At 45.3% G+C, this 25,658-nt stretch overlaps 2 protein-coding genes across 2 annotated transcripts in view; one reads left to right on the plus strand and one right to left on the minus strand.

The window, feature by feature from the left end:
• The window catches only part of LOC126282025 (protein lethal(2)k10201), a 224,791-nt gene that overhangs the window by 158,895 nt on the left and 40,238 nt on the right, over positions 1-25,658 (minus strand). The gene's annotated exons all lie outside the window — the stretch shown is intronic.
• The window catches only part of LOC126282027 (signal peptidase complex subunit 3), a 56,114-nt gene that overhangs the window by 26,080 nt on the left and 4,376 nt on the right, over positions 1-25,658 (plus strand). The window contains exon 3 of the mRNA XM_049981429.1: positions 18,255-18,343. Within this exon, the coding sequence (XP_049837386.1) occupies positions 18,255-18,343 (89 nt within the window). The remainder of the gene's footprint in view (positions 1-18,254; positions 18,344-25,658) is intronic.

The following is a 25,658-nucleotide window of genomic DNA, read 5'->3' on the forward strand; positions in this document are numbered from 1 at the left end:
TCCCCTCTTGGGTTTGACCTCCAATTTTTCCAAATTTCCGTTGTTAGTGCGTGCCATTTGGGGAAGGACGCCTTACGTGGTGTTTTTCTATTGGTCCATCATGCGCCACCATCTTGCATGCTACCTCTTGTCGTGTGACGGGATTTACACCCAACGTCTTCTGGGTTGCCTCCTTCTCGTCTTGTGCGCAATCCCCTTCTTAGCACCCACGACAACTGTGGACCCTTTCCGCACCTAAAATCCAGCACGGTAGCCAGTCCGTTGTGGTGGGGTCATCATGTACCCTCTTGGTGGTAGCCCCCTGACCACGCAGGGATCGCACTACAGATGCCAGAGCTGTTTCCTCCCCATGCATGCCAAGGAGTATGTGCCCATCTTGTCTGGGGCACGGGGACTCCGGGCAATGGGATATCGGCCAGGTACCCGTTGCTTTGGCTGGGTGGCGCTCTTGTGGAGAGTCCTCGTTCGGAGTAGGTGGCATCTGGGCGGATGTGGTGCAATGAAGCGCAATAAATCACACCAAGCTGGTGGTCGCATGGCCACCAGCATCTCTAAGCGAGGCAGAATTGAATTTGATGCTGCGCAATATGACCCTCAGTCGTTCCCCTCGTTTGCTGCGCCGTGGGAGTGACGCGGATCTAGTGCCACGCGGGAGCCTTACGTACCACAATACCTTGTCTGCAGCAGGACTGATGGTGACTTCTTTCTTACGACGAAGCCTCAGTTTTTTTGTGCAACACCTGGAGGATAAGTATGGGGAAGTGGCGGGGTAGTCTAAAATGAGGAATGGGTCCATCCTCTTAAAGACGTCCTCCCCAGCCCAGTCACAGGCGTTGCTCTTGTGTGATAAGCTGGGTGACGTCCCTGTTACCATCACTCCACACAGTAGCTTAAATATGGTCCAGGGGATTATTTACCATCGTGACCTATTGTTACAATCAGACGACGAGCTGAGAGCCGACTTGGAACGACGTGGTGTGCATCTTGTCCGTCATGTACATAGAGGACCCAAGACTAACAGGGTGGCCACCGGTCCCTTTATCTTGGCCTTCGAGGGTGCTGTATTGCCCGAGAAGGTCAAGGTAATGATTTACCGTTGTGACGTCAAGCCGTACGTCCCTCCTCCGATGCGGTACTTTCAGTGCAGGAAGTTTGGGCATATGTCCTCCCGTTGCCCTTCCAGCACCACATGTCGAGATTGCGGACGCCCCTCTCATTCCGATTCTCCATGTGCGCCTCCGCCTGTATGTGTCAACTGTGGGGAGCACCACTCTCCATGCTCGCCAGATTGCCCCATTCTTCATAAGAAGCGGAAGATAATGGAATTTAAGACCCTGGACTGGGCTTACTTATCGCGAGGCAAAACTGAAATTTGAAAGGTTGTATCCTGTTCCCCTTTGAACATCTTATGCTGCAGCCACGTTATCGTCGCCCTCGCGGGCGGTAGTTGTCGCCTCATCTGTGCCCTCTTCAGATGGCCATCGGGGCCGTGCATCTCTGTCTGCCCCCCTAGTGTCTGGGGGCAAACCTTCCTCTGTTGCCTCCTTCGCTGTTGGGGGCAAACCTTCCTCTGTTGCCTCCTTCGCTGTTGGGGGCAAACCTTCCTCTGTTGCCTCCTTCGCTGTTGGGGGCAAACCTTCCTCTGTTGTCCCCTTCACTGTTGGGGGCAAACCTTACTCTGTTGCCCCCTTAGCTGTTGGAGGCAAACCTTCCTCTATCGCTCCCTCCACGCTTACTTCGGGAGTGATATCTGCTCCAAAACCAGGGGGGGGGCTCGATCCCAGCCCCTCTTTCACCGCCAGCGTTGCCCCTGCCGGTTCCTCTCTCGCGGAAGGGGTCCCTCGGGGCTCTCCCTTCCTCCGTTTCTTCTCCTACCCAGCCGGATGTCAGCCAGTTGCTGAAGGTTCCACCACCTGCTGGTCGTAGGGCTTCTGCGTCGTCGTCAGCCTCCGACGCTCCTTCAGAGAAGCTCTCCCAGCCCTCTAACCCTAAGGACAGACGCGAGAAGAAGGAACGGAACATGTCCAAGAAGGACATTCCGGCGGTTTCAGTACTGCCTGCTGTCAATAGTTCTGGCTCAGAGGATGAGGTGGAGATCCTCACCTCTGCCGCGGATCTCTCCCTCACGGAACCCTCGGGGGCCTTTCCTATGGTCGCAGCTGACTCTCCCCCAGTGGCGGCTGTTGGCTCTGAGGCGCCGTCTGCCTCTTAGTCGCCTTCACGCCCTCCCAGTCCCTTCCTGCTTCCATTCTCCAGTGGAATTGCGGCAGTTATTTCCGCCACCTGCCTCAGCTCCGGATGCTTCTGAGTGTTTCCCCTGTTCTGTGCATTGCTCTTCAGGAAACTTGGTTTTCAGCAATGCGGACCCCTGCCCTTCGCGGTTATCGGGGATACTATAAGAACCGCGCTGACTGTCAACGAGCTTCAGGTGGAGTTTGCCTCTTTGTTCACCACTCTGTCTGTAGCTCGCCAGTACCCCTTCTGACGCCTTTAGAGGCAGTCGCTGTCAGGATTGAGCTCTCGCCGGCTATTACTGTTTGCTCTGTTTACGTTCCTCCGTATGGGCAGCTCCCCCGACATGTCTTGGCTGCGCTGCCGGCTCAACTCCCGCCGCCATTGCTGCTTCTGGGCAATTTCAATGCCCACAACCCTCTATGGGGTGGGACTGTCTCCGATGACCGCACTCGTGCCATGGAGCATTTGTTGGCTCAGCTCGACCTTAGCCTCTTGAACACCGGTGCTCCCACGCATTTCAGTATGGTCCATGGCTCGTTCTTGGCCATCGATCTCTCTCTTTGCAGCCCCGGACTTGTCCCATCCCTCCACTGGAGAGTGCATCCTGACCTGTGTGGTAGTGACCATTTTCCCATCTTATTTGTCACTGCCCCACTGGGCTTTCAACAGGGCTGACTGGCCGGCTTTTACTTCCGCTGCCACCATTGCTTCTCCCCCACAGGGTGACATTGACGAGGTGGTCTGTCTCTTGACCACGTCAATTATTTCTGCGGCCGAGGCTGCCATCCCCCGCTCTTCTGGACTCCCTCGGAGGAAGGCTGTCCCCTGGTGGTCTCCGGAGATTGCTGAGGCTATTTGCGACCGTAGGCGGGCTCTCCAGCGTCATAGGCGACACCCGTCTGTGGAGACCCTCATTGCCTTTAAGAGGCTCCGTGCCTTGACCCTTCGTCTTATTGCACGGCGTAAGCAGGAGTGCTAGGAGTGGTATGTCTCATCCTTGGGCTCCCGTGTCTCCCCCTCACTCGTGTGGTCCCGCATCCGGCGGATTTATGAATACCAGACACCTATGGGTGTCCCTGGAATCTGCCTGGACGGTGCTGTCTGCACGGACGCTGCCACCATTGCTGACCACCTTGCCGCGCACTTTGGTACGAGCTATGCGACTGCAACTTACACCCCCCCTCCCCGCCTTTCGCACTGTAAAGGAGCGCGCTGAGCGGATGCCGTTATCATTCCGCACGTGTCGTTCTGTAAAATACAATGCTCCTTTCAGCGAGAGGGAATTCCTCGCTGCCCTCACCGAATGCCCTGATACAGTACCAGGAGCGGACTGCATCCACGCGCAGATGCTGAAGCATCTCTCCAGGGACTGCCAGAGACACATCCTCACCATCTTTAACCACATTTGGAGCGATGGCGTGCTCCGGTCGCAATGGCGAGAGGGTGTTATTGTCCCCATCTTGAAGCCCGGTGCGGACCCTCTGGCGGTGGACAGCTATCGTCTCATTACCCTCACCAACGTTTTGTGCAAATTGCGCGAACATATGGTGGGGTGGCGTTTGTGTTGGGTCCTTGAGTCGCGCGGTCTCCTCGCTCCATCCCAGGGTGGCTTCCGTCGGGGCCGGTCTGCTGCGGACAATTTGGGCGGCTGGAATCTGCTATCTGTACGGCCTTTGCCCGCCGTCAGCATCTCGTTGCTGTATTTTTTGATCTGCGGAAGGCTTATGACACAACATGGAGGCATCACATCCTTGCTACGTTGCATGAGTGGGGTCTTCGTGGTCAGCTCCCAGCTTTTCTTCAAAACTTTTTATTGCGCCGCTCTTTCCGGGTGCAAGTCGGTGCCACCTCTAGTTCAACTTATATACAGGAAAATGGGGTCCCGCAAGGCTTGGTGTTGAGCGTCTCCTTATTTCTAGTGGCCGTTAATGGTCTGGCTGCAGCTGTGGGGTCGTCGGTATCTCCTTCTTTGTATGCCGACGACTTCTGCATCTCATTTAGCTCAATGACTACAGGAGTCGCTGAACGCAGGCTGCAAGTAGCCATTCGCAAGGCAGCATCATGGGCTCTGACTCATGGTTTTCAGTTCTCTGCAGCCAAGACTCGAGTTATGCACTTCTGCAGGCGTCGGACGGTCCACCCTCATCCTGAACTTTACCTCGACGACCACCTACTTGAAGTGGCGGACACTAGCTGCTTCTTAGGACTCGTGTTTGATGCCCGGCTCACATGGGTTCCTCATATTACTCAGTTGAAGCAAAAGTGCTGGCAGCACCTCAACGCCCTCCGCTGCCTGAGCCATGCGTCTTGGGGTGCAGATCGCAGCACGCTGTTGCGATTGTACAGAGCCCTTGTGCAGTCCAGGCTTGATTATGGGAGCCTGGCCTATGGGTCTGCATCACCCTCAGTGTTGACGTTGTTGGACCCCATACACCGCTGTGGGTTCGGCTTGCAACTGGCGCTTTCCATACGAGCCCCGTGGATAGTCTTACTGGTGGAGGCCGGGGTTCCCCCACTGCGGATTCGCCGCCACCGACTGCTCGCCGACTATGCTGTCCACGTGCATTGCTCGCCGGGCCAACCCAATCATCGCCTGCTTTTCCCTGCCATGGTCCTCCCTCTGCCTTAACGGCGACCTAGGTCTGGGCTTTCCATTGCTGTCCGCGTCCAGTCCCTGCTGTCGGAACTGGGGTCATTCCCTCTTCTGCCTCCCTTCCGGGTCCGTGCACCCACGCCTCCTTGGTGTATGCCCCGGCCGTCCATCCGTCTGGACTTGGCATGGGAACCCAAGGACTCGGTTCCGCTGGCCCTCTGTCGCCGTTTTCTTGCGCTTCTCGCCTCATATTCAGGCTGTGAGTCTGTCTACACTGATGGTTCCCTGGTAGATGGTCGTACTGCCTATGCTTTTGCTCACGCTGCCCATGTTGAACAGTGCTCCTTGCCGGCTGGCTGCAGTATTTTTACTGCAGAGCTGGTGGCCATATTGCGCGCTCTTGAGCATATGCGTTCCTGCTCAGGTACATCCATCGTCATCTGCAGTGACTCCCTGAGCAGCCTCCAGGCTGTCGACCGCTGCTATACCTCTTCTCCTCTGGTATCCTTTATTCAGGAGTCTGTTTTTGCCATTAAGCGCTCTGGTCGTTTGGTGGTCTTTGTTTGGATGCCAGGTCACATTGGCATCCCGGGGAACGAACGTGTCGACAGGCTGGCCAAAGGGGCGTACGACGCCCCCGCTTTGGAGATCGGCCTCCCGGCTCGTGATCTGCAGCTGGTGTTGCACCGTAAGGTGCTTGGGATGTGGCATGCTGAGTGGCGTAGCCTGACATCGCCGAATAAACTGCGGGCTGTTAAGGAGACGACGGATGTGTGGCAGTCCTCCCTGCGGGCTTCTCGCAGGGACCCTGTCATCCTGTGTCTGCTCTGCATCGGCCATACCTACCTGACGCACAGACATCTTTTGCGTCAGGAGGATCCCCCCCGTGTCAGTGTGGGTCCCGGCTGACTGTCGCCCACATTTTGTTGGAGTGTCCCCGACTGCGCACCCTCTGGCAGTCTTTTAATCTCCCAGGCACATTGCCTTTGGTTTTATGCGATGATGCCTCCATGGCTGACGACGTTTTAAATTTTATCTGTGGTAGTCCTTTTTATGGTTCCATTTAGGGAGGTCCTGCACCTTTCCCTTTCTGTGTCTCTTGTCCTCGAGTCTCTCATAATTGGTTGCAGATTTTAGTGTGTATTCGTGTGGTTGACTCTTTCCCTTTTTTGTTCTCATGGTCAGTCAACCAGTCTCCGGCCCTCTTCTTTTCTTCCGTTTCTATCTGTCCGCTGTTCGTCTGTACTCCTCTTGTCTCTAGTATTCGCTGCCACATTTGTGTTCTTTCAGTGACTGGGGAGGGGGGGGGGGGGGTCTTCTCTCGCTTGGGGTTTTACCTGCTCCGTAAATTTTCGTCTCGCCTGTTTTTGGAATGGGGGACTGATGACCTTAACTATTTAGTCCCCCTTAAATATCACAACAACCAACACAGGACTGGAGCAGTTGCACAATAATATAAAGAATATTTTCCCACCAGGTACCATTGGCTCTCTGCTGCTCGCGATTCAGGTGCGGGACCCAATCGGTGGCCTCTGGTAGGGGCCTGGAACAGCCATACGGTACACTACTCAAACTGCGTGCTGTGCATCATAGTAGGGGCGGTGAAGGTGTAGGAAGGTACAGGTTACTGCACTGTTTAAAGAGAAAGCACATTGAAGCTGTGTAATACATTAAGAAACAGCTGATAGGTGCAGAATCATACATAAGGTTTATATTGAAGTCCCACAGAAATTATAATGGTTTTTTTCAGTAGACACAATGGCCAGCAGACATTTATTAGAGAATGTCTACCCCCAGTAGGTGCTCTATAAACTGCCATAATTATTACATTACCCAGCTCTCCATGCAGTTGAAGAGCAGCAGCTTGAATGTGCTTTCCAGTACTCATACATTCTACTTCAAACCCCTTTCATATTCCACAGTAAATTTAAGAAAAATAAAAGCTCCACTGCTTTCGCCATGCTTTCTACAAAACTGACCAGCCAAACTGTAATGATTGATGTAAAAAACTCAGTTTGGCATCCCTGCACTGGTGCTCCATGATACACGTACGGTCAATATTGATATCCTTAACAGCCACTTAAAGATAAAAATATATATTTCTCAGACCAACCGAATTAGGCAGTTCAGTTGTTAAGACATTAACCTCATATTTGAGAGGATGGAATCTGCCCTGTCTGGCCAACCATATTTAGGTTTCCTGATGTTTTCCTAAATCATTTCAAGCAAATTCCTGGACTTCCTTGAATGAGATCACAGCTGATTGTGTTGACTAGCCTCGTAAAACATTTTTGTTTATCTATATGTCGGTGTATTTGAGCTATGTATTTTCATTGTATCATGATGACATAGCCTGTCTCGGGATAGTTGTCTATCTTAAAGAGCCTACCAGTTCAGTCGACATAAAAGTTTTCTGGGTATGGTAATGCGTCATAATGTATAAAACTACTGCTGCTGGAGAAAACAAAACCAAAGTTTCGCCCACGGTTGCAGTGGCCTTCTTCTGGGTCTAATGGTGCATTATAGCTATGCAGTGTCCCTTATATTTTGTTGTTACTGTTCACTGTGTATGCCATTATGTCATAATTTTAAAAAGTTAGTTGGTTTCATTGGTCACTTAAGGAAGGAGTAGAGGGAACTTTATTTTAATAGGTTATTGTGGTGGAGGGAGAATGTAACCTCTGTTGGTTAGACAACAGAGGTGGTACCATACCCAGAATACTTTTATGTCTACTGACTCTGGCCACGGAAGCCTACGCAATTATACCTACCAGTTTAGTTTCTTGAGTGTCTTTGTGACTCTCTCCCATGGGTCAGAGAAACCTCTGACCATTTGTGCTGCCATTTTCTTTATACTTTCAATATCTCCTGTTAGTCCTATTTGGTACAAGTCCTACACACTTTAGCAATATTCTAGAATGGGTCATACAAATGATTTCCAAGCAATTTCCTTTGTAGATTGATTGCACTTCTCCACTATTCTATTAACAAACTGAAGTGTATTGCATGCTTAGCCCATGTGATCATTCTATTTAATACCCCTGCAAAGTGTTACCCACATATTTATAGGAGTTGGCTGATTTTTAACTGTGGCCTATAGATACCACACTCATCAGCTACTACATTCTTTCATTTTGTGAAGCACATAGTTTTATATTTCTGAACGTGTAAAGCAAATTGCCAATCTTTGCATCACTTTGAAAATTTGTCAAGAGCTGACTAAATATGTATGCAACTTCTTTCAGACACTTCATTATACATAAGCACATCATTAGCAAAAAGTCTGATGTTACTATTGCTATTGTCCACATTGTCTAAAACACAAACACTGAGGGTCCCAACACACTTCCCTGGGGCACACAAAACTTTTACATCATATTATGACGATGACGACTATGATTCTCTATCAAAAATAACATGCTGCACCCTCAGTCCTGTCACAAATTCTACTTGATATCCCAAATGATCATACTTTCAACAATAAGCATAATTGTGGTACACAGTCAAAACCTTTTTGAAAATCAAGGAATACTGCATCCTCCTGACTGCCTTGATCCAAAGCTTTCAGTATGTTATGTGAGATAAGTGTGGGTTGTTTTTCCATGATCATAGTTTTGGAATCCATGCTGGTTGACATAGGTCATTAAAACAACATAATGTACAAATAGTAAGGTGCACTATTCTGGCAATTTCGATAAAATCACGAGAAGTTTAATGCATGTATTATGTAACTGATGTATGTGTATGAAGGTGCTGGCTGTGAGAAGTTGGTGTGGTCAACTGGTTAGTGTTCACACCTTAAAGAGGGTCATGCACGAGGCGATTGTTCGAATCCTGCTACAGTGAGTCACCTTCATTTTTGTAGTACAAGCGTAAATTCTGTGAATTTCAAACAAATTGCACCTGCACTATTCATTCTTGCTACATTAGCAATGTCTCAACACTATGCTGATAATGGGGTCTGCCTCTGTGTCTGCAACTCGAAGCATTGAGGTGCAAAGTAGTTCCAGGTACGTCACCAGATTCCATGTATAAGGGATTTCACAAATCATGACAAGCATACATTTTCAGGAAAACTCTACCTGTTTCTTCATTTACCTGTTGAGAGTTATAAATATGTTTGTTCTAATAATTAAGTTTAAGTAAAAATGGTAAGTGGTCAAATAACAAAATTCACTCATGCAAATGTGTGTGTTTTTTAAATTATATACCTCAAATGTCATAAATTAAATAATACGACCAGTGATGAAAAAATATAGATTCAGAACTAATTTTGAGTGGGAGTTGAACCGTCACCTCATACTGAGTCATCTTGTGTAGCTTGAACTTTAACCACTTGACCAGCATGCACTCTTAACATCCAGCAACTATACATAGATGTGTAAAACTTCTCTTGCGATTTTCTAGTAATTATCAGATTAGTGCACCTTACTAATTGCACATTATGTTGTTTTAATGGCTTACTAAAGGTGTACAAAGTTTGAAGTAAACCTGTGATCCCAATGTTGTGTCCTCCCCTTATCAGAATCCATTCTAAGATTCTACAACAAATCAGTCAGTGACAAGGATATTGGATGGTAGTTTTGTGCATCACTGGTACTACCCATCTTGTAGACAGGTGTGACCTGTGCTTTGTACCAACTACTGGGTATGTTTTTTTTTTGTCTGAAGGATCCACAATATAATATAAGTAGAAGATAGGCTAACTTAGCTACAAATTAAGTATAGAATCTAATAGGGATTCCATTGGGTGCTGGAGCATTGTTCAATTTCAATGATTTCAGCTGTTTCCCAAAACCACTAATTCTTATTTCACTCATTTCCAGTGATACAAGGACTAAATTTGGGCAATTCTCCTGGTTCACCTTTGTAAAGGAACATTGGAAAAGAGAGATAAGCATTTTAGCATTTGCTTTACTGCCCTCAACTTCAGATTGTCCCTCATTCGCTAGGGACTGAATACTAACTTTGGTCCCACTAACAGCCTTTCCATACAATCAGAATTTCTTTTGTTTTTGTGAAGATCATTTGAAAACCAGTAATCATCGAAGGCTCCACGCATTGCTCTCCAAACAGCCAAGCAATTTATATTCAGCACCTTTCTGTAGTGAAAATTGCTAATTCCTCATTGAGATATGATACTGCTCCTTTTTCCACCGAGTTTGCTGAACATGTGAAATTTAAAATTTCCCAATGAATTAAATGTTCAAAGAGATTTCGGGATTGCAGCCGGTTGTCATAAAATTCATTCCATGATATTTCAACTGGACACCTGCCAGCCATCGAAGACTGACGAGGATGTTTCCCGCTTCGCCCTATGCAACGTGCTGATAGTACTGCCGTGTATGCACGAGAGTCATGATGACAGAAGCACCACACTGACCTAGCTGGTGGAACTGCAAGGATCAGCATCTTCAGCATTGCCGCTCACCGCAGTCATCGGAGTAGTCTGGCATCTTCGTCTGGAGCAAATGACAGGATTCCACACATTATTTACCTGGTAGCCACTGTCATGGTTCATTACATTTACCACGATCTGTATTTCAATGGATTCTTGTATAACAGAGCCCCAAAAAGATGTTTCGGTTGCCAAAATTGATGTTTTTTCATACTCCATTGAATGACCATTGGAGATACAATGTTCCACAGCTGCAGACTTGCAGGGTTGCGGAAGGCAGGTGCAGCGTATATGTTCTGTGCATGTTGTTTGTCCTATATAGGCCATACCGCACTGGCAAGGTATTTTGTTAATTCCCGCCTTCTGCAATAACAAATTATCCTTCACTGATCCCAGAAGGTCCAAAATCTTAGATGGTGGGCGGAAAATTACTTTTACTTGAAAATTGTTAAGGATTCTTGCTATTTTGAAGAAAATTTTTCCGACAAAGGGAAGAAAAGCTGGGACTGTGCTGGTAAATTCTCGTCTTGATCCACTTTCCGGTTCTTGGTTTTAGCTGAGAATGTCCTGTTAATTTTCTGGGTCGAGTATCCATTGTCTCAGAACACTGTACTTAGATGTGCATGCTCTTTAGGTAAACTATCTGCATCCTTAGACTGTGTGGGCACTGTGTGCAAGGGTTTTAAGCACACTTGTGGTTTGGGATTGGTGATGGCAACTTGAGGAGTGCAAGTACAAATCAGTGTGAATGGGCTTACGGTAAACAGTATTACCCACACAGCTGTCACTCTTCTGTCCAAAACATCCAGGAATGGGAGACAACTATCTTTCTCTAATTCCATAGTAAATTGAATTTTCTTATGGAGTTAAGATGATGTATCTTCTCCTTTGGTCCACAGTATGAAAGTATCATGTATATCTCCAAACAGTTGGTTTAGAAACTGCTGATTCAAGTGCACTTTCCTCAAAATTCTCCATAAAGAAGTTACCCACTAGGGGAGACAAGGGGTTGTCCATGGCAATGCCATCAGTCCGTTCAAAATATTCTCGATTAAATAAAAAATATGTTGAGGAAAGAGAGTGTCGAAACAAAGCAGTGATGTCTGACTAAAACTGTTCACAAATTATAACCAAGGGAACAGCAAAAGGTACCATTGTAAAGAAATCTTATATCAAAACTCACTAGAAGATCAAAAGTACTTAGTGGAGAGCCCCCAGTCTGTCGATAAAATTTGCAGAGTTCCGTATATGATGTGGACATTCACCAACCAATGGTCTCAGCAAGAAAGTAATACGTTTGGCTAAATCATATGTGTGGTGTCAATATTACTCACCGTAGGCTGTAAAAGAAGACCTTCTTTGTGCACTTTAGGAAGACCATACAGTCCATCCATGGAGAAGAAATAAAAACGTTGAGGTTCGTCGATGACATTGTAATTCTGTCAGAGACAGCAAAGGACTTGGAAGAGCAGTTGAACGGAATGGAAAGTGTCTTGAAAGGAGGATATAAGATAAACATCAACAAAAGCAAAACGAGAATAATGGAATGTAGTCGAATTAAGTTGGGTGATGCTGAGCGAATTAGATTAGGAAATAAGACATTTAAAGTAGTAAAGGAGTTTTGTTATTTGGGGAGCAAAATAACTGATGATGGTCAAAGTAGAGAGGATATAAAATGTAGACTGGCAATGGCAAGGAAAGCGTTTCTGAAGAACAGAAATTTGTTAACATCGAGTATAGATTTAAGTGTCAGGAAGTCATTTCTGAAAGTATTTGTATGGAGTGTAGCCATGTATGGAAGTGAAACATGGACAAACAATAGTTTGAACAAGAAGAGAATAGAAGCTTTCGAAATGTGGTGTTACAGAAGAACGCTGAAGATTAGATGGGTAGATCACATAACTAACGAGGCAGTATTGAATAGGATTGGGGAGAAGAGAAGTTTGTGGCACAACTTGACCAGAAGAAGGGATCGGTTGGTAGGACATGTTCTGAGGCATCAAGGGATCACCAATTTAGTATTGGAGGGCAGCGTGGAGGGTAAAAATCGTAGAGGGAGACCAAGAGATGAATACACTAAGCAGATTCAGAAGGATGCAGGTTGCAGTAGGTACTGGGAGATGAAGCAGCTTGCACAGGATAGAGTCGCATGGAGAGCTGCATCAAACCAGTCTCAGGACTGAAGACAACAACAACAACAACAACAACAACAACAACAACATACAGTCTTGGTGGTACACTGCCATGTGGTCTTAACTGCTTGATGGTCTCTGGCGGTAACAATGTAGAATTCAGGAGTGTACACATCTTCCATTGCACACATGCTGTAGGGTCATGATCAATCTTCCTGTATATAGTATCACTAACAGACCATACATCTTCTCCAAATACAAACTTTGAGGTAACAGAACAGTTGAGTTACCTTTATTGGCCTTCAGCACCCCTATGTCTGAATCCTCTGAGATTTTGTAGTGCAACATTTTCTTCAGAGGCTATATTGCTGCATTGAAGAGGATATTTCAATAGAGCTTGGCAAGTTTCCTTTCTTGTTTCTTTGGCAGCGTCTGTAGGGAAGCATTGTACAGCTTCTTCAACACCACTCACAAAACTTATTAGAGGTACTGCAATAGCTGTAGGTACAAAACTAAGTCCTTTATCCAAAACAGACAATGTCGCATTGTCCGATTCTTCTCGCTGAAATTAACATTGGAACATTGTGCAATTATTCCATGTGGTGATGGCACCAAGCGATCAAATTTTGATTCCTGCCAAGAACTTGCGTCCTTACATACCCAATCAAACTTGGCTTAAGTCACTTCATCAACCCAGTCACATGATACAAGATAAATAAGAGCTGCAATCTTCAGATTTAGGTGCAACAGTTCTGAAATGGCATCCAATCCGTCATCTCATACTGGGTGACACAGAATAATGGATATAAAATAGAAAGAAACATCCCACATGGGAAAAATATATTACAAACAAAGATTCCATGACTTACCACACGGGAAAGTTCTGGTAGGTAGGCACAATAAAAAAACACAGACACACACAAAATTTCGAGCTTTCGCAACCGACGGTTGCTTCGTCAGAAAAGAGGGAAGGAGAGAGAACATATACAGACACAAGCAGACATATTTAAAGGCAAACTCCTTACCCTCTCCCTTAAAACCCACATCCTTTCATCTTTCCCTCTCTTTCCCTCTTTCCTGACGAAGCAACCGTCGGTTGCAAAAGCTCGAAATCTAGTGTGTGTGTGTATGTGTGTTTTTTATTGTGCCTATCTACCAGCACTTTCCTGCTTGGCAAGAATAAGGGGAATGTTTGAAATGAGTAGTGGCAGCATGGGCAGGTGGCAGCAGTGCGGGTTCGTGACAGTTAGCAAGTAAACAGTCCGCCATTTCAGTAATCGTGGATCAGTGGAATGGACAACAGCATGCCTTAGCCATAAAAATGTTTTATAAAAACAAAAATAGTTTAGTAGTGGCACAGACGGAGTTTCGACATTTTTATAATTTAGGACATCATGATGCCGTTCCATCGAAACACACAATAAAATGTTGGATTAATAACTTCGAAGAGACTGGATCTGCCCTCAAGAAGAATCCATCAGGACGGCCAAGTAGTGTGCATTCTCCAGAGAACATTGATGTTGTATGCAAGTCTGTCTTACGGAGCCCGCAGTGTTCAATTTGTAAGGATGCAGTAGCAATTGGAATTTTCCCGGTAGAGTGTTCGCAGAATTCATCTTGATTTAAAATTTCATCCACACAAACTAGATGGTGCAACAATTGAAGGAAAACGATTACCTGTTATGATAAGGATTCTGTCAACAAATGATAATAAAAATAAACAATGACAAATTTCTAAACAAGTTCTGGATGTCAGTTGAGGCACATTTTCATCTCACAGGTTATGTGAATAAACAGAAGGACTGTTACTGGGCAAACACAAATCCTAACGACATTCATGAGCACCCTTTACACGCTAGTAAAGAGACAGTATGGTGCGGTGTTTTATCACATGGGATTGTCAGACTGTATTTTCTCGCAGATGAACAGTGGAAACACAATAACTGTCAATGCCGATTGTTATGTGGAGATGTTACAAACTTTCATTACACCTGCATTGAACAACTTTCCAAACATTCAAGAAACCAGGGAGCGACATCACACACTGCACAGCAATCGATGGCCTATATGCGAGAATTGCTTGGCAACTGTGTGCTCTTAAGATTCGGTAACATTCCATGGTCTGGCCCCCTAGATCACCAGATTTATCCGTTTGTTGTTGTTTCCCCCCCATGTGGGGCTACCTCAAGACCAAAGTCTGCACGAGTCAACCAAGAACCTTGGATGAGTTAAAACAGAGAATTTGGGATACAATTCACAGTATACCAGCTGAGATGTTGCAGTGGTCAGTGAGGAATCTCAACAGGAGATTTCAAGAATGTATGGGAGGATGCCATCTAAAGGAAGTAATTAAAAAATGGTAAATACCATCAATATTTTGTAAATGGCAAAGTTGACAGGCTTCAATTACTATGAATTCAATTTCTTTCCTTCATCACTCCCAATTTTATTGGATTGTAGAAATGTTCCTGTTTCTCTGTGTCATCCTTTATAACAAATTCTCTCCTTCACAATAGCATGGCTCGCCTTCTCCATTATCTTCCATGAAGTGACCATCTTAAGAAAATGTCACTCTGGCAAACTTTGGTATTATGCCATGGACTCGACATCTCATTAAAAACTTAACAGTTTTGCACTCTTATCATGTAGCTTGTCGAATTTCTTACATGTGAGGCCATCTCCTCCCCGTAAAGGTGTGTGATGTGAAATTGTAAATTTTCCCGGTGAATTAAGTGTTTGAAGAGATTTCAGTATTGCAGCCGGTCATTGCAAATGTCATTCCATCGTATTTCAACTGGACACCTGCCAGTCATCTTCAGGTGAGCCATCGAAGACTGATCAAGACGTTTTGCACTCTGCCTTATATAGTGCACTGATAGTACTGCCATGCATGTGTGCGAGTCACTGTGTCGGAAGGACCACACCGCCTGGTGTTGCAACAACCGCATCATGGTCACTGATGCCAGCTTCAGTGTGGACATCCTCAATGAGGTCAGGTCTATTTGTTGCCATCATGAGAGAGTTTCTGAATTATCTGTTCTTGGTAGTTTCCAGAGAAGGCATTTAGTAATGTTTCACAGGATGTCTTTTCAAGGCTTGCCACCAACAAAACTATGATTTTTCTCAATTGATTGTTGGGTGGTTAACGTCTCCATCGGTGAGTACAATATGATTAGGGAACATCTGTGCCCACCTCTGGTACTGACTCTTGCCCATACAATCCCACATGCATCTTTATTTTCTATCTCAATGAATTTGACTTTGTCTACTGTGACAGATACATCACTTTCATTTCACATTAGCCTAACTTTTCGATGAACAATGAAGTTTCTCACAAAATCTCTCTGTTACCAATTTCAGGTTTCAACCAGCTTTCTGTACCTAGCTTTAAACTGTGGTACTTTGTAGTAAGTGCTTCGGCAGTTAACTAATAGGATTTTAATACTCTCACTTCTGGGGGCATTCCTAAACTTACAGTTCTAGGTCTTCTACAGCTGTTGTTAACTGGACTGGATGGAGAGCCACCTGATGTTAATAATAATAATAATAATAATAATAATAATAATACAGTGAGACGGAAGGATTCATGATTGCACTACAGGATCAAACAATAAACACCAGATATTACAGCAAGCATATTATTAAAGATCCCAATACCACAACAGATAAATGCAGGCTTTGCAAGCAACAAATAGAAACAGTAGATCACATCACAACCGGATGTACAATACTAGCAAATACAGAATACACCAGAAGACATGACAATGTAGCAAAAATAATACATCAACAACTCGCCATACAACATAAACTAATAAAACAACACGTTCCCACTTATAAGTATGCACCACAAAATGTACTTGAGAATGATGAATACAAATTATACTGGAACAGAACCATTATAACAGATAAAACACCACCACATAACAAACCTGACATCATACTCACCAATAAAAAGAAGAATTAACACAACTAATCGAAATATCCATACCCAATACAACAAATACACAGAAGAAAACAGGAGAAAAAAAATTGAAAAATACATCCAACTGGCTGAGGAAGTCAAGGACATGGGGCATCAGGATAAAGTTGACATTATGCCAATTATACTATCAACTACAGGAGTCATACCACACAATATCCACCACTACTTCAATGCAATACATCTACATCCAAACGTGTATATATACAACTACAGAAATCTGTAACTAATGATACATGTTCAATTACCCGAAAGTTCTTAAACGCAATGTAACATATACCGTACGGTTAAAAGGAATTCACGCTTGATCAAGGTCCGCATCACTTTCCATTTTTAACCAGACATAACGTCTGAGAAAGGAAAGAAATAATAATTAATTTTTTTAAAAAAAATACCGACCTTATGTGCAGTCCCTCATTGTCAGCTGCCTGGGTTTACAGCCCTTAACCCTATGGTGCAAGTCCAGGGAGTCACAGCCTAACTTGTCGCAGAATTCTCAAAGTCTCCAATTCAGTCCTTCCCCCTTGACTCTGAACCAGTGGGCCGCAATCATTAAAGAGGTATTTAATTATTTCGCAGCTGTTGTTCCTAGGAAGTGTAAGACAATGCCTTCACATGTCAGTCAAAAGTAATTTTCAGGTAGTACATTCAGAATAATCTCAAATGAATCCCTGTCTCTGGCAACAGTTTTGATCACTTGAATCCCACTGTACAGCTGGCAAATTGATTTGTTTCCCTTTTACAATAGTGTAACCAGGGAAGTAACTCGCAATAACCACAATTTCTCTCTAAAGTGCTTTGCTACTACAGCTCTTGATGCAGGTGGTCTACGAAAGCATTCAGTTACCATGGTTGATCTTTGATACTTAACTTACATTTGGAATCCCTAATAACCACTCCAGATATTATCGAAATCTTAACAGCAATAAATACTTGGCCACTATGGTTTCTCACCTATCCTTGCAATATATATTCCAATCCAAATTAAGGATTTCATTGCTATTCACATCCAGTTTCAACCGGCGTTCTGTTCCCAATACTATCTGGCCATTATTCCTTTAATAAATGATACTAATTCTGAAACCTTACCACAGATGCTCCTGCAGTTTACAAGAAAACATCGTGTTGATCTTTTCTATTTCTGAACAGGCAGGATGAACATTCTCTTAGAATAATATGGATGATCTATATTCAATTGCGGTTTCCCTGGATTTCCTTAAATTTCTTCAGGCAGATGCTGGGATGGTTTGGTTGAAAGGGCAGGGCAAGTTTCTTTCTCCATGTTGTGCTTGTGCTTGTGCTTTGACTAATATGATCTCATTGATGGGTTGTTTAATTTGAATCTTTCATCTCTCCTCTATCCCACCCCTCTTCTCCCATCCCAGACAAGAGACTGTTGTTAAAGTAGCTAGGAATGCTGTTTTATTTGAGTTTTGCTTATTGGCAACAGTGGAATTTGCACTTAATGTTAAAGAGTTATAAGTCAACTAAAACTGAGATTCAGAATAAGTACTGAAGAGAAAGGTGGACTTGAAATTTTCATACATGATTTCTTTTTTAAAGAAAGAAAGAAAAGCTCACACCCTACATTTATCAAAATCAGGTTCATAATTGTGTCGCACTTCCAATGTACCACGTTGTTACTTATTATTTCTGTAGCTGGTATACTCATGTCCTCTCAACCATTCTGATGTGCAGCATTTCACATTAGTTATACCAACTGCTCAGGTTATAGACCAAACTACTGAGCTTTTATCCACCCGTCTGACTTCAAATGACTGTTAGTGTTCTGCTTCTGAAACATTTTTGAAACAAACTTAGTTATTTCGTAATTGGTATTTGAGCTGTGCATTTGTGTTGATATTTGTTCTAAAAATTTTGCAATGGGGAACTCATGTTTTCCTTAATAATAATTAAACTTGACAGACCTGTTCAACTGGAATGTGAAGCAGCTATTCCTGTACCTGACAGCAGAGTACACTACTCCAAATAATCAACTCAATCAGGTGTGTACTACAGAAATTTGATACTTTTAGGATTGTTATTAGATGCATATTGTATATAGAACAGCTTCTTGACAAATGGTGACTATGTCTGCAGTGAAACTTCCTGACTGGTTAAAAATTTATAATTGAGCGTAACTTGAATCAGAACTTTTGTACAAAGAATAGAGTACTTAGATTCCTTATCCACTGGTCAGTTTTAACCTCTAAGGAAGCTTCATTACTACTCATACTCTAATGTAAAGCTACATTTCATAACGGTTCACTAACGCAAAAAATGTGAGTGATCTGATTTGCAAATATACTAAGTAACTTTAAAAATTGGATGTGTATTAAGTTAGATCACTTCTCAGCAAATAGAAGAGACCTTTAACAGTACACAGCAGCATAGGAAGGAAGATAAATTTCTTAATTATGGATAGCTGGCACCCTAACTCCAACCGCCTCTCCCCCTCCCCCAACCCGCCCTCGCGCCCCCATCCCCCTCCCCCAACCCGCCCTCGCGCCCCCCCCTCCCGCACTCGCGCCTCCCCCTCCCGCACTCGCGCCTCCCCCCTCCCCCTCCCCCAACCCGCTCTCGCCACTCCCCCCGCCCCCTCCCCCAACCCGCTCTCGCGCCCCACCCGCTCTCGCGCCTCTCTGTCTTTGTGTCAGTCACACTAAAAATCATTGCTCCTACAAGTGAATGTGTGAAATCTTGAATGTTTATGATGGGTGTTATGGGATAATTGTTGTGGAACATGCAAGAATTAAGAAACCTATAGTCTCATGGAACTAACTTTTTATGGGAAATTCCTAAGTGCTGTTCAATGGATGGACTATGCCTGCTTGCAACATTGGGATGAGCTGGTGCGAGGTGCGAGTGGATGAACCAGAGGTCATGTTGCTGCAGTGCATTGTGCCATTTCTAATAATGCATTGGTAAAGTGTTAACTCGTCGTGAGTTCGGCAAGGATGATGATGAAATTGTCAAAGTACAGGTTGCTAGACAGAGAGTATTGTGTTGGCCTGTTTCGAGTGTTGGCTAGACACAGTGTGTTATGGTGTGTTACGATGTCAACTGGATGCAGCTGTGGGATGTGACCGTCCAGTGGAGGTGTGGCTTCATGTTCCGATGCCACTGTGGTGTGACTTTTCTCAGAGCTGGTCACTTGCATACACAAGTGCAAGGGACATTTCATTTATTTGCCGAAGCAGGTCGTCGCTGGCATTGCAAAGTCACTAAATTGATGTACATCTGGTGGAGCCGTTCTTGGATTTTGTTGATGATTTGTATGGTTGTAAAACACTCATGTAGAAATGGGCCAGTGTTGGCCAAGGTTGTGACGTAGTTGCAGATGATCACGAGCATTAGTTCACAGTCCTTGGTGAGATTGGGGCAAAAAAAACCATGATGGATTGTCATGTGACATGATGGAATAAAGCACCAGGTAAGATGAGAGGCTGAATTTGTGAAGAAAGCTGACCCCTAGCATAGGTTCAGACATGCCAGTTAAGTAAAATGTCCAACTGTGACATAGCTCATCCTTATCTTGTCTGGCTAGCTCCACAGTGCCATGCAAGCAGATGCTGGCACTGTTAGCTGCTTGTAGTTGTAGTCAGAGGTTTTCAGCATGTGGTTCAAACATTAGATGAGGTGCAGTGTGCATATGACACTGTGTTGTTAAGAAAATGCATGTCTGTGGAATGGTCCTAGATAGATAGACATCCTTAATGAGAAGTAACTGTGGTACAAGAGACAACTAGGTGTTGCGGTGTGAACTGGTGCGCCAGTTGCAGCCGATGGTAGTCACTTGGGTATGAGCAAGGTTGCCAACAGTTTCAGGTGGCTACACCATACTGCACATGATACAACCAGTGTTGTAGCCTGGGGGAGGCAAGATCAGCTGGCACAGCATTTACTGTGGACAATGAGGTGCTGTGCACAGTCTGCAATTTGATGCTTGTAGAGGCTTGGTTCAAATGGCTCTGAGCACTATGGGACTTAACTTCGAAGGTCATCAGTCCCCTAGAACTTAGAACTACTTAAACCTAACTAACCTAAGGACAACACACACATCCATGCCCGAGGCTGGATCCGAACCTGCGACCGTACCGTCGCGCGGTTCCAGACTGTAGCGCCTAGAGCTTGTAGAGGGGCCCATGATGTTAGCTTCAAATGAAGTCTGGTGATGTTGAGATTGTTTGGCTTTCATGCTGGCCAACCAGGTGACAGCGAAAGGTGTGTCCAAGTTGCTGTGCTGCATGTGCTTACCAGTGAATGCAATCTGTCCACTAGGGTCTGTCTCTTATGTGTGTTGTCTTCCAACACATGCACAGTCATTATGAGCTGAAGAAGCGGAAGTTTGATGATCTGTAATGTCCAGCAGGCTGGATATGGCATTAACATGGAGTCCATTAGCAAACATAAACAGCATCGTAGCTACGGAGGAGATCCCTCTGAGCTGTGGGTTGTAGGTCACCTGTCACACTTGCTGCCAAAGGGTGTGAGCAATCCATTGTAGCAATGCTGCTTTTGTGGCATCTTACTTATTATGTGCCAGGAGGATAAGATAATGTCACTGATTAATTCCGTGCATTCTGCAAAAAGGACATCAAAATTACAAATTTCGAGTCATTGTTTACCATACTTAACAAAACGTGGCAAACTGTAATGTCACTTGATCAGACGAGAAAGATGGGAATTTAGGATGTGGTGCAGCTCTACACTCTCCTGTGAAGCAGGTGAATAAGGTAGCTAACCCGTTGCAATAAATGGTGGTTTTGCAGCAGGTTGGCTATCTTTCTTTATCTGCTATTCTGTAACTGTTGTTAAAGTGCAGCCATGTTCAAAATATTGATGTGCTGTGAAGTCTGATAAGAGTTGTACTTGCTGGGCCAATAGTTAAGTATGACTGATAACTAAGCCGTCATTCACAGTGCGAGTAGAGTTCGGAATTCGGTGTCAGCATTGCACAGTGGTTGTGCTGTAAAGCACATGCATCAAATATTGGTGATTGTGGCGCAGTAGACACAGAAGATACTGTTGGCACAATATCCGTTTGCACAAAAACTGAACTTGGATTGCCCTTAATGCTTGTCGACAAGGTGTTGGCATGTAAGTTCACTAATAAAAACTCCAATTGTGGTAGTTGTTGAGTCATAGTCAGTGTGTCTTGTTTGGATGAGTTTGGAGCAGTACAGCAACAAACAAAAAATAGTTAATGAAGTGCAATAAAGCGGTGCAAGACAGCATTTTGCAATTAACTTGGCATCCATTGCTGTAGTCATTGCCAGTGTAGAGGTTTTCCTATATTTCCTGGAAGGGAACACCAGTGACAATTGCACCCAAGCATTGCAAGTTAAAAATTTATTTCTCACCACACATTACAAAAAGCCCCCCCCCCTCTCCCTCTCCCCCCCCTCTCCCTCTCCCTCTCCCTCTCCCTCTCCCTCTCCCTCTCCCTCTCCCTCTCCCTCTCCCTCTCCCTCTCTCTCCCCCTCTCTCCCCCCTCTCACCCCTCCCCCCCTCTCCCCCTCTCCCCCCCCCCTCTCCCCCCTCTCTCCCCCCTCTCTCCCCCCCTCTCCCCCCTCTCCCCCCCTCTCCCCCCCTCTCCCCCCCTCTCCCCCTCTCCCCCCCTCTCCCCCCCTCTCCCCCCCCTTCCCCCCCTCTCCCCCCCTCTCCCCCCTCTCCCCCCCTCCCCCCTCTCCCCCCTCTCCCCCCTCTCCCCCCCTCTCCCCCCCTCTCCCCCCCCTCTCCCCCCCCCTCTCACCCCCTCTCACCCCCTCTCACCCCCTCTCACCCCTCTCCCCCCCCTCTCCCCTCACTCCCCCCTCTCCCCCCCTCTCCCTCCCAACTGCTTGTACAAAGCACAGAGGCTCCATGCCTCCTCTCGTCTGCATTGCTCAGCAATCTTCTTTGCCTTAATATCCCCATAACTGTCACACTGTCACCACATACACGATGATGGTATCTGTTATTTCGGACATGTCTGAAAGAACAGATACCATTGGTGATCTTGCAGCTCTCAAAGAATGAAATTATAGTGAAATCCAGACCTTTAGCTGCTTACAGGCATTGTTAGATATAAGCAGGACAGTTGAAAATGTGTGCCCCGACTGGGACTCGAACCCGGATCTCCTGCTTACATGGCAGATGCTCCATCCGACTGAGCCACTGAGGACACAGAGACCCCCCCCCCCCCCCCACCCCAAGGGGCTCACAGTCCTTTCGTATGTGCATGGCAATCACGAGACCCCAAGCTATTGCAGCCTTCCTTCCTTCCCTGGGCTGCATTTCTTTTCCCTTCCCCTCCTTTCCTGTCCTTCCTCCTCTCCCTAGTCCTAGTTTATGTTGGCCCCACTATCCTCCTGGTTATGGTGGCTTTGCGATTTGGTTTTGTTCCATGATTACCTCATCCTTTTGACATTCTCTGGTCCCCCTCTGGGGTTTGCTCTCCATTACTAAATTTCTATTCCGTAGTGTGAGCCATTTGGGGAACTTGTGGTGCACAGAGAATTGCCCGAACATTGGACATATTCATGAGTGCGGTGCGTAAAATCCTACGAAACATCTTTCTTTGCTATCCATTCAAAATTACCCATGTGCACGAGTTGTGTCTTATTGACCTGCCAGCAAGAGAGACTTTTGCTTTAGAATTTCTTGATCACATGAAACTGGACAATGATTGGCTGTGGAAGATTTTGTGGACAGATGAAGCCCACTTCCATCTGACAGAATTGTCAAATATGGTTAATGGAAAATCCACACGCAAATCAACCAGTACCACTTCATCCTGAAAAGGTCACTGTGTGGTGCAGGTTTACAGCATCATTTATCATAGGGCCACACTTTTTCGAAGAGACGGGTTTTCAGAAATGCTAGTATTTTCAGCCACCATTTCCCTACAGCCTGGCCATTTCGTTCACCTGACCTTAATCCGTGTGACTTCTGGCTGTTGGGCTATCTAAAAGATGTTGTGTTCAGTGTTCCGATTGCAAACTTAGCTACATTAAAGGTACGCATTGTGCAACACATTCTGGACATGACCCAGAAACACTTCGATCAGCTGTGGAACATGCTGTTTCTCAATTTCAACTTGTTACAAAAAATGGTGGACATCAGATTGAACTCTTTTTGTGCCAGTCACATGGAAATTGATAATCAGATTTGATTTTGATTCTTTTTATGCAGTTTTTGGCCTCAGGAAAATTAAAAACTGATTTTTCCCATTGCTGTGATGGACGGGCTTACGTAACTAACAGTATCACAACTGTACACCCATGCACACTGAGTAGTAATGTTTAACATCAAATGTACACCTTAGGCAGTGTTGTATGAGTCATTTGTAGTCGACCACTATTAAATAATGACACTTACAGCACCATCTATTGCTACATTTTATAACAATTTATTGTTCTTCTGCCATACGTTTCCCCCCTTCTCCAATAATATTCTGTTGCAATTTGATGTCATTCTGATCAGTGGTGTTATTTCTTCAGAAGTTTGAAAGTTTAATTATAATCACCCTGTATACCAATATCCCATTAATGGCAAAGAGAAAAAGTGACACTCAATACAGAGCCGTGTGAGATGGTGTTCTCTTGGACATGTTGGGCTGCTGGTCACTCCTGCATTGTATGTTGATGAGTTCTGCATTTGATACAACTCCCATTCTGTAGCCACCACTAAACCCCAGTCCCAAGAGACCATCTGGCAGGTGCCTGCATGGGCACTTTCCCGTGGTTTCCAATACTCTCCTACAGAAATGAAGTTCATACATTTCTGCCATTGTACTTTGATCCAACCTGAACCAGAACTCTACTTAGGTACTCAGCACCTGGACCATGTAGCGCAGTCCCATTTCTTGACCCACGTTTCTGATAAAAAGCTGACTTGGTTGCCACATATTCGTCAGTGAGAGATTAGCTGCAAGTGGAAGCTTAATGCTCTCCTCTTCGTTGCCCACACATCTTGGGGTGTATATTGTGCTATTCTTATCCATATTTACTGGGCCCTGGTTTTGTCTCGACTGGACTATGGTTACCAGGAATCAACTTTAAAACTGTTACATACACAGTCTCCTTACCGAAGTGGGGATCTTCCCCTTCAGATTTGATGGATCCAGCTATTGGTCACCTATGCAGTCGCCATTTGACCACATATCCTATTCTCTTTACCAGTTGGAATGCACCACGCTTCTGTTTACCAGCATTTCCATCTCCCCTCCCAGGATTGTGCTCCCTGTGTTTTTCTTGTACAGATTAGGACCAATCTCTTCCAAGGTCCTAATGTCTCGGCCACCTATGTGACCTTTCAGCATCTGTTACGTCCAGTTCTCCAAGAGCTCCTGAGTGCTATCATCTTTTACACCGAGAGCTCTAAAACTGTGGATCAGACGAGATGTGCTTTTACATCTGCTGTCAGTATGGAATGCCATTTGCTGCTGGGAACATGTAGTGTGTATATAGCAGAGGTGACAGCTGTTGACAGATGACCATGTCTTAATATGTACTGACTCAATGAGCAAACTTACTAGGGTATTGACCATTGCTATTGCCACCCTCTGGTCTACACTATTCATGATCTGCCCGCTGACCTTTGTTGTGCTACCTGCTCAGTTGTCTTTCTGTGGATCCGAGTCCATGTGGATATACACTTGGTTGACTGTTTGGCTAGAGGAGCATTTACTCACTCCACGTTCGCTTTGTCGACCCCAGGTGTACTTGAGACCTCTATTCACTCGGAAATGGAATGACATCTGGAGTGCTACTGCACCATCTAATAAACTCCACATGATGGAGACTACTGCAATGTGCTCTTCCTTCTGCTTATCCTAGAAGGAATCCCCAGTCCTATATCATCTCCACATTGGTCATACCAGATTAACTCGTGTTGTGGAGCCCCAGAGGCAGTATCTCATCTTCGTGGAATGCCCCCTCCTTTTGGCCATCTGCATTAAGTATGAACTTCTGGAGTCATTGCCTCTGATGTTGGTGGACAATTTGTGGATGGCTGAACTTATACTTTTTTCTCCATGAAAGTGGTTTTTCTTCTCAGTTATAAGTTTTAATCCACCACCGGAGCAGGGCCAGGGTGGTTGGGAATGGGCATCTCCCTCTGTTTGTTAGGCCTGGAGAATCCCTAACCCTAATTCCTTGGCCAGACTACTCTTTCATCCCTCTTTTACTGTTTAATCACTTTTAGAAACTCTTTGCCTCCTTTTTGCCGCACCCAATATTGTGTTCTGGGTATCGCACTTTACTGAATAGTGGGCAGTCTTGACTGTAATGGATCAAGGGTGGGACATTTCCTGTCGCAAGCAGGAAGCCCACCTGC

This window comes from Schistocerca gregaria, chromosome 7 (genome assembly GCF_023897955.1).
Source record: "Schistocerca gregaria isolate iqSchGreg1 chromosome 7, iqSchGreg1.2, whole genome shotgun sequence".
NCBI lineage: Eukaryota > Metazoa > Arthropoda > Insecta > Orthoptera > Acrididae > Schistocerca > Schistocerca gregaria.